The following is a 16,962-nucleotide window of genomic DNA, read 5'->3' as shown; positions in this document are numbered from 1 at the left end:
ACAGCCACATTATACTGAATTTATGAACAACGAATGTAACTGATTTTTGGAGGTCGTCAAACCCAACTTGTATTCAATATACATGGTTTAATGCTGCAGGAAACGGTCAGCGTTCGAGACTAGATTACTGGCTTATCTCTTGTGAGCTGTATAATGATATTTTAGATTGTGAAATTTCAGCCTCTCCGCTCACAGACCATTGTACGATTAGTCTAAACCTATTCACATCTAAGTAACATAAGATCCTTCCTAATATCTGGAAATTTAATAATGACTTATTACAGAACGGTGAATTTTGTGATCAGGTGAAGTCTCTTATTTTGGAGGTTGAAGAGTTAGACATGTCTGATAGGAGTAAATGGGAATGGTTTAAGTTTAAGGTCAAACAAATAGCAATTGGCATGGGTAAAAAACTTTCACGTATAAGGAGACAAGAACAAAAGGATCTGATTGATAAAATTAATACATTAGTAAATAACACACAACTATCCTTCGAAAACATTTCAGAATTACAGTCACTGCAGTCTCAACTAGACGAAATGTACACAATAAAGGCAAATGGAGCTTCCACTCGAACAAGAGCTGGATGGATCGAACAGGGTGAAAAAAGTTCATCGTATTTCTTCAGACTTGAAAAACAAAGACAAACTAAGAAAAAATGAGTAAGCTTATGACCAATGATAATATAATAGAAGATCAGAAATGAGTACAGGATGAAATTTGGCTCTTTTATTGTAACTTAAATTTAATAAATCAGAACATGACGTCTTATTTTATCCCATCAATGATGACCTCAAAAAACTGGATGAAGACAAACATACACTTGATGAGGAATGAACTATAATTGAAATTGCATTAAAAAAAAAGAAAAATGGTAAATCACCAGGAATCGATGGCTTAACATCTGAATTTTTAAAATACTTTTGGGTGGATATTAAAATAATATATTATAGAGAGCATTTTTAGAATGCATTCACAAAGGATATTTATCCTCGACTATGAAGACAGGCTTAATAACCTTGCTACCAAAACCCAAAAAAGACTTCTTGTTGCTAGACAATTGGAGACCTATAACCTTACTATGCAATGATTATAAATTACTTGCCTTAGTATCTGCTAATCGTCTAAAGCGTGGACTTGTAAAACTTGTAGACGAATATCAATCAGCCTTCATGAAGGGAAGATATATTCAAAACCACGTCCAACTGATTCTGGATATGATTGATTACCAATCAATTATTCAATCAGATAGTCTTGTTTTATTTCTAGACTTTTTCAAAGCATTTAACACTGTGGAGCACGATTTTGTGTTTATAAAACTCAAAAGTCTTGGATTTGGAAAAGGGTTCTGCAAGGTTATTAAAATATTTCACAATGATTTTTATAGTTATATCTCCCTTAACCCTTTAATGACACCAAAATTTAAGATTTTACGTGGAATCAGACAAGGCTGCCCAATTTCACCAAAATTATTTTATGTCCACAAATGCGAGCGTACTTAACCTTGTGGAATAATATGAAACAAACAGAACTTTATAATGCGAAGGTCATGAGATCATTTTCTTTTTAAATTTGACGAGTTTCTTGTCTGACAGTTAATTTTTAACATTTCCTTTTTAATTATTTTAAATTATTCATCTGTTTTAATTTAAATATTAAAATGAGTGTTTTTGTGCAGCTGGATTGTGTTCTAGTGAAACAGACGACTGAGCAACAACGTGGCAACGTGCAGGAATTTTACAGAAAACACTACACACTTTTATTCTGGATCACACAATCTCACTGTAGAACCAGAAACCCAGGGGAGCCAGAACCCTGCGTATAGAGTCTGAGTGAATGTGGTGTGGACTCTGTGGAGGAGCTTCATCGTGTCAGAGACGCTGTAGAAGGACAGAGTTCCTGCACTGTGATCCACATACACTCCTATTCTGGAGGGTGATGGAACTCTGAGATCAGTCTCAATGCTGTTGTGATAGAAACAGAGAGAAGAAGAAGAACACCACAGACTCCAGGACTGATTGTTGAATCCAAACAGACACTCATTACCCCGTCCTTTCCTGCTGATGTCTTTATATGAGACTGATATGCCCACACCATCAGCACGGCTCCACTCCACCTCCCAGTAACAGCGTCCACACACACTCTCCTTACACAACACCTGCCAGCAGGAATCAAATCTCTCTGGATGATCAGAGTAACGCTGCTCTCTCTCACTGCATCTCACCGCTCTGTTCTTCTCAGACAGAATGAGGCGACGATGTGCCGTGTTGGGATCCAGAGTCAGATAACAGAAATCTAAAATAAAAGAGAAAAACAAACTGAACAATGTGAACATGAATATCCGCGCTGGGGGCGTGGTCACGAAAACAGCCGTTCGGTTGCAGTGAAAACGTTTCTCTGTACAACAACCAATCAGAATTCAGATACAACAACCAATCAGAATTCAGATACATCCTGTTGCCAAGTAAAACCGTGTTGCCAGATTGGGCGGTTTTGACGTTATTTCGGCGGGTTTTTATCAGATGTTTATAAACATTTCGCACGAATGTTCTGTGTGAGAATGCAGCCAGAGACACTTCTACAGCCTTAGAAGGACTTTGATGCAGCGCATTCTATGTACTATCTCCGTCCACTAGTCTACATCCAATCCAGTGGCGGCTGGTGGGCTTTGAAATAGGCGAAGCTCAGTTTTAGGTCTACGTAATACAATTTTTCAGTTATTTGTCATGAGTCAATTTGTTATGTGGGTCTGTCTCAGAAACCGCTCTCTCATTTGGGACATTATAGTCAAAAAATAAATTTTCTAATTTTACTTTTTTTTTTTTTTGCATTTACCTAACACTCAATGTTTCTTTTATCATGTTTAATAAGAATAAAGATAGCGTCTTGCCTTATCTGGCCTCTGCTGTGGAATTTTTTTTATTACAATTCAAATATTTTTGTAAAACTTTTTGAAAATATTGAAAAAAAATTTCCTCTTTTTGATTGATTGGGTTAAAAATGCCAAGTTATGATGACAATTGATTATTCACTTAAATATGAATAATACGATACCATTTTGGGTATTTGATATGGCAAAATAGGACACAATGGAAAAATCAATAACGCACCGGAAAGATGAGAATAACGGAGGTGGTAAAAGAACAGCGACTGTACCGGCTGAAGGTCGCGCGGGTCTCTGCTGTGGCGCGCGAGCAACGGGACATCACTACCGCACTGGACGGAGCGCGAGGCGGGGGCGGGGCAAAATGACTGGCCGTACTTTGCCATTATAGCAGATAGATACCAGCTGTTAGCAGCTAGCACTGCAGATCCCAATAAGGCTCAAGCTAGCCTACAACCATGTTGATTGAACTACAAATGAAATAAACGAGTGAATTCACAAATGATCAAACTGATAGAATGGATGAAAGTTAACGGAGCACAATGAGTAATATTTACATTTATTTACAGAGTAATGCACAGAGACATCAATGAGAAGAAACGTTTATATGAAAAGAAATTCGGACAGCACTTTGGCACACGACTACACTTTCTCGACATCCGCTAGGGACTGACTGATCATGCTTCCGTGTTCCTCGCCGAAGTACAGCGAGTGCCCTCCTCATGTCTTTCAAACACCACCTCCAATAATCCTTTATCAGCCCGGCTTATTGGCCCGCCCATGTCCCGTTTACCCCCAGAGATACCCGGCTTCCCTGGAAGTGATGATTTTGTCGATTTTAACCAATAACAACTAGCCGAAATTGGCTGTTCAGAGCCGTCTCGTAGACTGCAACGGATACCCGGCTGCCAGTCCATAGAGCCCATTGAAATAAGAAAGGTTACAGCCTGGCAGCAAAGGTGATTCTCGTAGCGAACTGCAAGTTCGTCAGACATCACTCAAATAAGTTACAGGATGACAAAGGGATAGTTATGAACATAAATACAATCTTGGGCATATATTATGTTATGCAAGTTATTGTTTTAATGAGAATTCAACATCGTAGACGCCGCAGTTTGGGGAGAGAATTTTAGGGGAAGCTCGGCTTCCCTTGTTGTCTCTGAGAAATCGCCCCGATCCAATCCAATCCATATTAAACACTTCTGTGACCCAATCAGAGATCGCGGGCATCACACGACACAAAGACCTAGTTTACCCAGCACCCCTTAGGTATTTTACACAACCAAAATCGAGCATTGGCTTAAATTGATCATTAACAAACATTTCTCATTAAGTATTATTTAAACAAAACAATGTCGATGTAACTGTAAGACTAATATGAATGTGTGTAATGTAGTGCAGAAACTGAACTCATAAACTAGTAAATAAGAATGACGCAATCCATTCTCCATTTTCTCTTCTAATGTTACATTCAGCCATGCATCGCAGCCTAACTTTTTTTTTTAATTGAAGTATATAAAACAGGTACAATCTAACAAATCCACAAAAATCAGGATAACAGATGAAGAAAATACATGGATGTAGACAAAAATAAATTAAGCAGAATAACTAGGCCTATAAAATTAATAAAACAAACAGGATAAAAAGATAAATAAATAAATAATAACCTCAACAATGCAGATGTTAGATATGCATCGTAGCCTAAGGCTGCTGGGCCATAGAAGGTTCACGCTGCACGCTGCATGCTGCACGCTACACGCGTGTAAAGAAAAGTGGACAAACGTAGCATGACTTGCTCTGGGCCATAGAACGGCGTTCACGTTGCACGCTGCACGCTGCACACTTCACGCGTGAAGCATGAAATGAACATGCACACTTTTTTCTAGGCGTGAAGACGGAAATTCCAGTCAATGCATGCGGTCACCGCCGCGCCAGCCAATCAGAACGGGTCTAGGGAGATAACTCTATGCTTTCAGGGGAAAACTTCAGAAAAAATATAATTGAATGGTATAATTGAAAAATAGTTCTTCATCGGGATTGTCAAGCAGATTATAGAATGTTCGGTGAAATTCACCACGGGTTTCTCTCAGAAGGAAGTGTTCTCGGCTCCAAATTCTGTTCCTTTTTCTCTTCCTCTGTCTCAGTAAAAGCAGAATGAGGCAATCGTCGTCATCCGAAGAGTCCATATTGTTGGTTACTCGGTCAAAGTAGAACAGACGCAACACGTGAACATCCAAGCATGAAGTTTAATGGCCCAGGGTCCGGTTCTTCACGTGAACGTGTAGCGTGCAGCATGCAGCGTGCAGCGTGAACCTTCTATGGCCCAGCAGCCTAACATAGCCTACATAAAATTCTGCGTGTGCGCCACCTACTGGTGCATGTAGGATTCAGAACACAGCAGATGATTGCAGAGTTATAATCTGATTGAACCACACGGAGCCGAGTACCAGACAGCAGATTCTTCACCTCCAGCACTGACGGGCTCATGGTGCTATTTGTTCGATTTACAAATAGTATACTGGACTTTAGCTGCATATTTTTACTTTACAAGATAGGCATCAAGTCCATTTTACATTTTGGGCGGTTTTGAACATATTTTGGGTTGGAAAACGTCAGCAGTATCTGGCAACCCTGAAGTAAAATTGTAACCTGTCCAAGTTCTCGAGCCCTCGTGCTGTTTTACCGTTAGATCAATCACATATCAGCTTAAACTAGCATTCTAAAACTAGTTAAAGATCCCACTGAAGAGAGCGACTCCCCCTGCCAGCCTCATGGAACGCAGTGTTTAAGGCTCCGGATGGGTTTTATTTCCATTTATGAGGGAAAGGAACATACACCCTCCCGACAGTCAGTGCGGTATTCGCTTGGAAAACACATTTGCAAATTGGTAGAATGAGTTCATCATCACATGCAAGATTTGCAGTTAATCAAATGGATTTCATATTATTATTATTATTATTATTATTCATGAATTACTACAGTTCTGAACTTCAAATGTTAAAAGTCTGGCCTTTGGAGAGATGATGGAGACTCTTTTGGTGGAACACAACAGAGCAAAATATTGTGACCCTCTAATGTTGACCTGAAGTTGGCACCACTGGGGGTTGGCATTGGGTTTTTGTCCCCACCAATGTTAATACCAAACCTACGCCCTTGCCTACATGTTATCTCGTTCTAATTGTTGTGACTTTTATCCAAATGACAGCTGGCAATACGTTGTTACTTTGCACTTTTTGTTGATCTGGGTACTAATCTTTGAGAAACTGGATTGGCAGAATGTTGCCTGTGAAGAAAAGAATGTCTTTTTATTACCCTGTGCCAAGTTAATATTCACTTCAGTGCAATTTTTAAGAGCCATAAATTGTATTTTATTTATTGTTTTTGTTGTGAGTGGTTTTGTTTGATTGTTTTTTTTTATTTCTTTAGCTTATTTATTTATATTTATTTTTTACGTTCCACTGTTGTATTGAATAAGTTGACTTAATTAAAAAGTTTACTGTTCTATGAAAGGGTGTATTTGCATGATCATTATTATTTTACTAGTGGCATAAAATTGTCTTGAAAAGACGTCAACAATAATATTTATCGCAATAATTTGAGACAATATATCATCCAACAAAATTTATCATCGTGACAGGCCCAGAAGAGTGTGTGTGTGTGTGTGTGTGTTAGATGTACATTTCAGAAACTCTTCTCTGCTCTGTGGTTCTGGTTCTGAAATGATCTGAACTGCTGCAGCTGTGGAGAGAAAAATAGAAACATGAGTTTGTGTAAAAGATGGAAAGAGTTGAAAGTGATCCAGTCAGTTTATTCATTTTAAATCAGTGTTTTAGTTCAAAGTGTCGGGTGAATAAAGTGTCTGCAGAAAAGAAAGCAGGAGCATCGCTAAGAAATAACACATCACTGTGTTTCTCCAGCAGGAACAGCTCCTCTTACCATGTGGAGGCATTTTGTTGAATTCCTCCTCACAGAATTCCTCGAGTCTCTTTTTCAGATCTGAGAGAGAATTCCTCACTCCATCAAATGAGAGATGTTGATGGACAGTGACGCTGGATGTGTGAAACTCTGGTCTGGGTAATGTAGGAGAGCGACGTCCAGAAGCTAAAACCTACAGAAAGCAAATGAAATGTAAAACCCACTTGTGATGTCAGACAGGGACATTTATTGTTCCCTTAATGAGAGGTGTTTTAGAGAGTGTGTGAGGAACAGCTGGCTCTGTAGATCAGACAGTGAGTGTTACCTGGAGGAAATGGATGTGATCGTGTGTGTGTGAAAGCTGCTCCAGCTCAGTGACTCTCCTCTGAAGATCAGCAATCTCCTGCTCCAGTTGCTCCAGGAGTCGTTCAGCTCGACTCAGTTCAGCCTTCTCCTGATCTCTGATCAGCTCTGTCACCTCCCAGCGCTTTTTCTCCATGGAGCTGATCAGCTCAGTAAAGATCCTCTCACTGTCCTCCACTGCTGTCTGTGCACTGAGCTGTTAGGACACACACACACACACACACACACACACACACACACACACACAAGATGTAAAGCTCATCTATCATTCCCTCTCTTACTGGGACTGTAAATGACTCGTTGTCCATGTTGTGTGTGTTTCTAGGAGCAGCTCTGTCTCTGCTCACTGCTCACCTTTATAGTGTTCACAGCCTGTTTCAGCTCCTGCACCTTCTTCTGCTTCTCCTGGATTCTCTGCTGGGATTTCATCTGCTCCTCCTTTAACTCACTCTGAGGACAAATAAAATACATTCAGCTTTTTATACAGTACGAGCGAACTGGTTCCATATTAATGTCAGTTCAAAGTACATTCATGTTTCGCTCTGAAGGTTATGTACTCTGTGTGTGTGTGTGTGTGTGTGAGAGAGAGAGAGAGAGAGAGTGAGAGAGAGAGAGAGAAATGTTCACTAACTGATCTGGGCTGGGTTTCCCGAAAGCCTCTTAAGGCCAAGAGAGTTTTAAATGACCTCTTAAGATCCATCATCAAGCTAACGTGGTTTTCCCGAACAACATCGTAGCACAAGTCGTCCTTTAGTTTGCTCGGAATTTACGAGAGACCCGGAGCACTCGTTCAAAACAAAGAGCGACTCGCTCGCTGCCGAATCCACAGAATGCGCATGCGGCTCTGAGGGACTCTCACAGTCAGCGGGGGAAACTGGTGTTGAATCTGCTGGTGGTGTTCAATTAGTTTTCTTGTACATTGCAAATACATCGAGTTAATTATCAGAGGTGGACAGTAACGAAGTACATTTACTTGAGTTCTGTACTTAAATACATTTTTTGAGTATCTGTACTTTACTTGAGTATTTTTTTTTGGAAACTTATGACTTGAACTTCACTACATTTGAAAGATAAATATCGTACTTTTTACTCCACTACATTTCTATCAAGGTCCTCGTTACTCGTTACTATGAAGCTGCTTTGAAAGTGGATGTTTTTCTTTTCTAAAACGTGATTGTTTTTTCCGCAGGTGACACTGAGACAGTCTATCAGTAATCACTAGGGTCACATCACGTCCATAGACTGGATAAAATCAAGATCAATGATTTCTCCGCAGCATTATTTAACACGATCAGTTGATGGCAGAATGGAAGGAGGCGGTTCTTCTGGGGAATGCACACACCCACGGTTCTATAGCTAGAACCCATGGTTCAGTTTTCTGAAGGAATAAAGAGTCGTTTCATTTGAAATGTTTGCTTTGTTTGCCTAAAACGGAGCACATCACAGCCTACAAAAACTCACCATCCGACCTGCGGAAGCATATTGAGGGATATAAACGTTTTATTCCAAGAGAAAGCTTGCAGTGAAGTTGTCTGTGCTTTAGAGCTCGCGATAACGTTGCAATCGCTACACAGTCTGATTAGTCAAATGACTTTCTGTGGATTTGCCCGCCAAGTTGCCATAGTCTTGTCCACGGCTAATGTTTACACATAGCTAGTTAACTTGGACACTGTTAGTCATGTCCAATATGATTGCCTTCAGGGACGCGAACTGCAAAGACGCTCTTCGTCCTGTTGCTCTTTAGACTCCTTCTTACGAGTGAGTTTGGGAAAACCACATACAGAGACAACGTTCGTTCCTTAAGAGAGTCTCTCAACTCTGTCTTTAGGTCTAAAGGGCAACGTTATCAGGAAACCCACCCCGAACCAGATTACGACCATCACTGAAGATAAATTTAACACTCTGTTCACCAGAACACAGACAATTTTAATCAGCTTTTACAGAATCCTTCTGATTGATACACACCAGGGCTTTACATTAGCACCCGCCCACCTGCCAAATGCGGGTAAAATTGGGCTTTGGCGGGTAATAACTTTCATCTCACTAGCCTCTTTGGTGGGTGGTTTATTCTGTGGGATGACAATATATTTTAATTGTAGTTTTCTCTGAAGGCATCTGATATAATAAACGCATTGCAATGTAATATTACGCGCCTACAACTCCCATGAGCACCTGCATAAACATTCTGACACAACATGTTAGAATTGTTTAGAACGTCTCAGATAAAATCAATGATACGGTAACCTGTGGTTAATGAACGAAGCAACAAAGTTGCTGACGACTGACAAGCGCACTATGTGGCGGCATATAGCTGGAGTTTCAAACCCTGCTGCTCAGGGAAAAAGGGGCAGAGATGCGCAGGGCCGGAGCAGCTTTTTAAAATCACCGAGGTCCGTGATGTGCAAAGTGCACGCCGAAAAATGTTCACCATATTTAAATGAGAGGGGTGAATTACACGCCACACAAGAGATCTATTCCTGAAATTACTCTTAATGGTGTTTGAACTGAATATCATCAGTTATGAAAAAAAAAAAATCATGTATGTGGCAAAAGTAAGAATAATTTAAGCTTGTTTAATGGTTTGATCTGGCCCAAGCAATGAGGACAAAAGATCCCCTAACCATGTAGCCTATTGAACTGAGATCCATTAACAATCTGGCATCCGTTACACCTACACACACACACAAAAAAAAAAAAAATTCTGGGAAAAAAAAAAAAAAACAGTATACACCACCATGTTTTAGGCAAAGTTACCCAAGGCAAACATAAGTTGAAACTTTCCACTCTATTGCTTTGGCTGATCCAATGATTTATTTTTAAAATCACAAACAAGGCAGGCTACAACCAGAGGCGATTCTAGAGTCTGTTGTGGCCCCAAGCAAAAATTTCCAGGGGGCCCTTCTGACCAGTGTTCATCACCAATATGTTATAAATAATCTGACACCAACGAAAAATGTATGAAAGCAAAGTTTTTTAAATTCCAAATATGAAAATACAATGGTAAAGAACAATAAAAACAATAAAAAACAAAATAAATTAGCCCTCTGGCCCCGACTCTTTGGAGGCCCCTGGGCCAGGGGGCCCCAAACAGTTGCCTGCCTTGCCTGTTCACAAGCTGCGTGTCTGGCTACAACTGCGCTGCTTCGAAAATGTAAATTGAACAGCTTGATGAAAGTGCGCTGATGGTTCCCATGAAAACCCCGTGTCTCCTGCACTGCGTTCCTCCGCCGAGTCGCGCGCTCATTCGCGTTTGTGTTCTTGGTCTCAGAGCCGTGCACACCAAATACACACAGAAGACAGAATCAACATTTAACATAATTATCAATGCACTTTTTACGAAGAAGTTTTCATGTTATTCTTTATTTTTTATTCAATTGAATATTTAATGTACAAATGTATTTTCAGCTCTCAAAAATGACCAAGGTCCAGACCGCGGGGGCCTCATAGCTGGCTCCGGCCATGGAGATGAACAAGACGCTAATAGGAAGATAAGACAGTTCAATGACAAATGGAAGTTCGGGTGAGATTGGCTAGTTTATCGCAAAACCGAAAATACCCTGTACTGCGAAGACTGTAGAAAGTCTGGCAAAGACAGGCACCAGTAATTTTAAACCCGAAACTATAAAGGACCACAAAAAGTCAAATGCACACATCGGTACTATAACATCAAAACAGGCAAAGACGGCTGGTTCACTACAGGACAGCATTGCTTTCAGTCCCTGGCTGTCATGAAGTCGGCTGAGCTGGAGAGGATGGAGCTGCTGTTTAGAAACGTTCACGCGTTTGGAAAGAAGTTGATCTCACCCCAGCTATCAACTTATGGCCTGCTGGAAGCCTCAGGTCATGAAGACCATTTTTCACAGACCATTCAGACTCATCTGATGATGAATGTAATGAGGACATTTAATGTCTCTCTCTACACATGTTCACACACACACACTAATAGATAATACATAATATACATAATAATACTTGATAATACACATAATACTTGCATATCAAAACATCAAATGTTTTTCAGTGATGAATGTTTTGAATTGGACTTTTAATATTAGAATCATTTCAGTTGTCCTGAATGCTATTTTTCATATTATACGATATTTCATATTGTAAGGGGCTTGAATTGGAGTTCAATAAACAGAATACTCTGTTTATATTTTTGTCTCAACTGGTTGCATGTTTTCATAGAGGGAGCGACCTTAACAGCACTGAGTATTGAGTGCTACTGTAGAGATACATTATATGCTGCCATTCATAATTAAATCTAGATCTTCCGAACTTTAATGCATCATGGTGAAGAAAAAACTGCGATTTCCTGGCAACAAAATTGTGGCTAGTGAAAAGGAATAAAAAAATAAAAATAAAATAAATAATAAATAAAAACGGAATGCAATAATTTACAAATCTCAAAAACTGATATTGCATTCACAATAGAACATAGACAACATATCAAATGTTGAAAGTGAGACATTTTGAAATTTCATGCCAAATATTGGCTCATTTGAAATTTTATGACAGCAACACATCTCAAAAAAGTTGGGACAGGGGCAATAAGAGGCTGGAAAAGTTAAAGGTACAAAAAAGGAACAGCTGGAGGACCAAATTGCAAATCATTAGGTCAATTGGCAATAGGTCATTAACATGACTGGGAAAAAAAGAGCATCATGGAGTGGCAGCGGCTCTCAGAAGTAAAGATGGGAAGAGGATCACCAATCCCCCTAATTCTGTGCCGACAAATAGTGGAGCAATATCAGAAAGGAGTTTGACAGTGTAAAATTGCAAAGAGTTTGAACATATCATCATTTACAGTGCATAATATCATCAAAAGATTCAGAGAATCTGGAAGAATCTCTGTGCGTAAGGGTCAAGGCCGGAAAACCATACTGGGTGCCCGTGATCTTCGGGCCCTTAGACGGCACTGCATCACATACAGGCATGCTTCTGTATTGGAAATCACAAAATGGGCTCAGGAATATTTCCAAAGAACATTATCTGTGAACACAATTCACCATGCCATCCGCCGTTGCCAGCTAAAACTCTATAGTTCAAAGAAGAAGCCATATCTAAACATGATCCAGAAGCGCAAACGTCTTCTCTGGGCCAAGGCTCATTTAAAATGGACTGTGGCAAAGTGGAAAACTGTTCTGTGGTCAGATGAATCAAAGTTTGAAGTTCTTTATGGAAATCAGGGACGCCGTGTCATTTGGACTAAAGAGGAGAAGGACGACCCAAGTTGTTATGAGCGCTAAGTTCAGAAGCCTGCATCTCTGATGGTATGGGGTTGCATTAGTGCGTGTATCATGGGCAGCTTACACATCTGGAAAGACACCATCAATGCTGAAAGGTATATCCAGGTTCTAGAGCAACATATGCTCCCATCCAGACAACGTCTCTTTCAGGGAAGACCTTGCATTTTCCAACATGACAATGCCAAACCACATACTGCATCAATTACAGCATCATGGCTGCGTAGAAGAAGGGTCCGGGTACTGAACCGGCCAGCCTGCAGTCCAGATCTTTCACCCATAGAAAACATTTGGCGCATCATAAAACGGAAGATACGACAAAAAAGACCTAAGACAGTTGAGCAACTAGAATTCTACATTAGACAAGAATGGGTTAACATTCCTATCCCTAAACTTGAGCAACTTGTCTCCTCAGTCCCCAGACATTTACAGACTGTTGTAAAGAGAAAAGGGGATGTCTCACAGTGGGAAACATGGCCTTGTCCCAACTTTTTTGAGATGTGTTGTTGTCATGAAATTTAAAATCACCTAATTTTTCTCTTTAAATGATACATTTTCTCAGTTTAAGCATTTGATATGTCATCTATGTTCTATTCTGAATAAAATATGGAATTTTGAAACTTCCACATCATTGCATTCCGTTTTTATTTACAATTTGTACTTTGTCCCAACTTTTTTGGAATCGGGGTTGTATAATTAAGATGATTTAATTCTGGAAAGATTTCTAGTTCTCACCTGTTTCTCAGCTCTTTCTGCTGCAACTGTGATGGTGTCGTGACCTTTGTGATGATCCATCGTACACAAATAACAGATGCAGGTTTGATCAGTACGACAGTAGATCTCAATCAGCTTGTTATGTTCAGAGCAGATCTTCTCTTGGAGTTTTGCTGAGGCTTCAATTAATGTGTGTATTTTCAAAGCAGGAACTTCAAGATGAGGTTTCAGATGAATTTCACAAAATGAAGTCAAACAAATCAGACAGGACTTGACGGCTTTGTGTTTTCTCCCGGTGCAGAAATCACACTCCACATCTCCAGGTCCAGCGTAACAGTGAGCAGGAGAAGCAGCTTGGACTTTAGTCTTCTTCAGTTTCTCCACCACTTCATCCAGCATGTTGTTTCTGCGTAGAACAGGCCTTGTCGTGAAAGTGTCTCTGCACTGAGGACAGCTGTAGACGCCCTTCTGATCCTCCTGATCCCAGCAGCCATTAATACACACCTTACAGAAACTGTGACCACAGGGGATAGCCACCGGATCCTTCAGGAGATCCAGACACACTGGACACATGAACTGGTCCACAGAAAGCTGATCTACTGAAATACTGGCCTCGGCCATTTTCCTGAAATCACACCGAGAGAGAGAGAGAGAGAGAGAGAGATCAGTTTTGTTTTCTCTGAAATGAGGAGTTACTTCCTGGTTCTGTGTGTGAAAGAGCAATAGAGGAAGAGGAGGAGCACAAACACAGAGAGATCATGAACACTCATCTATTAACCATTTCATCTCCCTTCAGTGCAGAAATATAACCCATGTAACTGCACTGATTAGGATTAATAATGAGATGAGATGAGACTCACAGAATGGATCTTAATTTTCAGGACTTTTCCGCCTACTGACACCTCAAGCACAACTTTCAGCCTTGTTGATAAATTACAATTGTTTCACTTGAACAGCTTTTTCCTCGTGACATCTTTAAAGTGATCTTCATCCCTAAAGAATGTTGGAGCCATTTTAAAAGTGAGGAGGACGCAGCTGTCAGGAAGGAAAACCATATTTTATTGATTTTGCATTGTTTATTGCAAATAGAAATCACAAAAGTGGATCTTTTTTTCTACATAATCTCCATTTCACTCAGTATGAGCGCTCCAGGCTTAACAAGAGCCTGAACTCTTCATGACGTGCTGTTTGTGGAAACTAATCCACTTTGTGTTGGGCCACATCCCACCACCTCATCGCAGATTAGTTTCCTGGAGCAGCATGCCTCATCCTCTTTTATTCCTTACATCATGATTTATCAAGAACATTATACTGGGTCGATGAAGAATTCTTTTTCATGAACAGATTGTTGAGATGGAAATGAAGTCAGTAGATGAATATGTCTGAGATCAGAGATCCTGAGTTGCCTCAATCAGTCATTAGATGTGTCTTTGAGAAGTTGGAGAACACTGGAGAACCAGGAGGAAACCCACACTGACACGAGTCATTTTGACATTGTTAACAGACTGAACTGAATGTGCTGAAAGGCAGAAGAAAGAAATCTGCTAGTAGTGTTAACACAAGATGAGCTCAAGATATCAAAAAATCGGAAATTATAAAAGAATATAAAGAAGGTGGCGTACAAGCAATTGACTTTGAATGTCTAAATGCTGTCTTAAAAATAAAATGGTTAAAATCTTTTCTGCTAGGTAGAAATAATATTTCATTTTGTCTTTCCAGAGGTTTATTTGAAAAAAATGTGAGGTATTGAGTTTGTCCTTAAATGTGATTTTAATATAGAAAAACTACCAGTCAAGTTGGCGTCCTTTCACAAGCAGGTTCTGTTATGCTGTAAACTTATGTACAACCACAACTTTACACCACACCAAACACCGATTTGGAATAATAGATATGTTCTGTGTCATGGAAAATCTCTCTTTTTGCAACACTGGATGGATAAAGGTATTTGGTTAATATCTCACCTTATGGATAATCAGGGCAACTGGCTGTTATATGAAAACTTCTGCTCCATTCATAATATTACCTGCAAAAAAGCTGAATTTAAGAAAATATGCAAAGCAATTCCTCAACCAGTCAAACAACTTGTACAAAACATTGATCCTGAGAGTTTGCCTCCTCCTAACCTTCCAATACTCTACATCATGGAACAAGACTTTCTTAACAAAGAGATACCAAACAAAATCCTACATAATCATTTGAATAATAATCTGTACCCAATACGTTCAAATAGAAATTCCATCTTTCAGAAGTTCTCTGAAGTAGAGGTTAAAAAATGGAGGACCCAATATCTAAAATTTCCTGTCAGTCCAAAGGTGAAGGAAGCGCATGTTAAGATTTTGAATGAGATTTATCCATCCAGTGGAACGCTAAGAATGAGGTTCAATATTGACAGTATTGATAACAACTGTATTTTCTGTGAATCAGATATTGAAACTACGGACCATCTTTTCTTTCAATGTATTTACACAAAAACATTTTGGGAGGACTTTTTGGACTGGCTTTCTTCTAAAATCCAGCTACAGGACACACTTACCCTGGACAACATAACATTTGGGACGAGTCTGAAGGATTCACAAGCGGACTATGTTATGAATAATTTACTATTGCTCTTGAAATATTTCATTCACTGCTCAAAATGGAAAAAAGTAAGGCCTATTTTCACTGTGTTCAAAAAACATCTTGTAGAAAATTCTCACTGCCTTAAAGTGGATGAAATGCAAAAAAGCAACATCACTCTTGAATGCATTTGATCATTTGAAAATATTTGAAGACTTCGAATGATGTGAGTGTACTGACTTTTAAATATAATTAATAAAGGACACGCTTTAAGGCAGATGTCCATATTTCTGAAGCTCAGTCTGCTGTTGTTCCTTTCCAAAGGCAATCCGAATATCAGCATCCTGAAGCACAGGGAGAAATATTACAGCTTCAGCTCCAAGCAGGCCGCATATCAGTTCGCCTCAAATGCAGACGAGTATATCGAACTGATCGCGGAAAGAGCGAAGAGATCCCCGGAGCTGATCCAGCTGCTCGAGCTTCATCAGCAGTTTGCCAGCGTCACTCCGTACTCTCAGGTATCATGGACGTGTGACTTACTTGCGTCTTCTCCTTCCCATCCTTGATCTACTCGCTGATCTCCACCACAAACTCCATTCCCCATGAACGCTCTTAGCCTACAAATATGGCTGATCCAGCACCAACATACTGATCCAACATACTGATCCAATCAGTTGCTGCATAAGAAGACTCCACACACACTCTGCACATTAAAACCACTCAACTGCAATCGCATCCTTGTCCATCTCATCTGTGAGCCTGAGAGTGACAAAAAAATAATCAACAACAATGCGGTGAGCCAGTGCAAAGCAGCGTTTCTTAGAAAGTTTGTCTTCACAGATGCAGTCAGGTGAGAAATTGTTGGTGAAACCCATCAGCAAAAGTGAGAGCAGCACACAGACGGACACACACCTGCTGGAGAGCAACATCGTCAGATCTTACGAGTGGAACGAGTGGGAGCTGAGACGGAAAGCCATCAAACTGGTAAGCAGCTCCACCTGAAATACACTGGCATGATTAGATTACGCTCAAGCTGTCCGAAAAGCCCCGAAATAAGTTTAACATGATATTTTGTTGAATGCACTCCAAGGCGAACCTGCGCCATAAGGTAACCCACTCGACGCAGACTGACCTGAGCCACATGAGGAGACACAACACCACGCAGACGTTCCTTCCAAAAGAAGCCGCCTGCCAGATGAAGAGAGACGGACAGAGTAACGAAACCGAGACTTCAAGTCTACCTGGCTGGGCTGAGAGGAGGACCAACCACTCCCATGACCAAAC

General features: G+C 40.2%; 1 protein-coding gene across 1 annotated transcript; it reads right to left on the bottom strand.

Moving 5' to 3' along the window:
• Window positions 1-1,735: 1,735 nt before the first annotated feature.
• On the bottom strand, window positions 1,736-13,851 carry LOC132878917 (E3 ubiquitin/ISG15 ligase TRIM25-like). The gene is made up of 6 exons (XM_060913693.1): window positions 13,144-13,851; window positions 7,517-7,612; window positions 7,125-7,358; window positions 6,821-6,992; window positions 6,563-6,622; window positions 1,736-2,295 (listed from the first exon to the last, which is right to left on the bottom strand). The coding sequence occupies exons 1-6, from the start codon at window positions 13,741-13,743 to the stop codon at window positions 1,760-1,762; spliced, it is 1,698 nt and encodes a 565-aa protein (XP_060769676.1). The 5' UTR covers window positions 13,744-13,851; the 3' UTR covers window positions 1,736-1,759.
• Between the last annotated feature and the right edge of the window lie 3,111 nt (window positions 13,852-16,962).

Source organism: Neoarius graeffei, chromosome 2 (assembly GCF_027579695.1).
Source record: "Neoarius graeffei isolate fNeoGra1 chromosome 2, fNeoGra1.pri, whole genome shotgun sequence".
Lineage (NCBI taxonomy): Eukaryota > Metazoa > Chordata > Actinopteri > Siluriformes > Ariidae > Neoarius > Neoarius graeffei.
The sequence above is the reverse complement of the archived record's forward strand: the minus strand, read 5'-3'. Positions and strand labels throughout refer to the sequence as shown.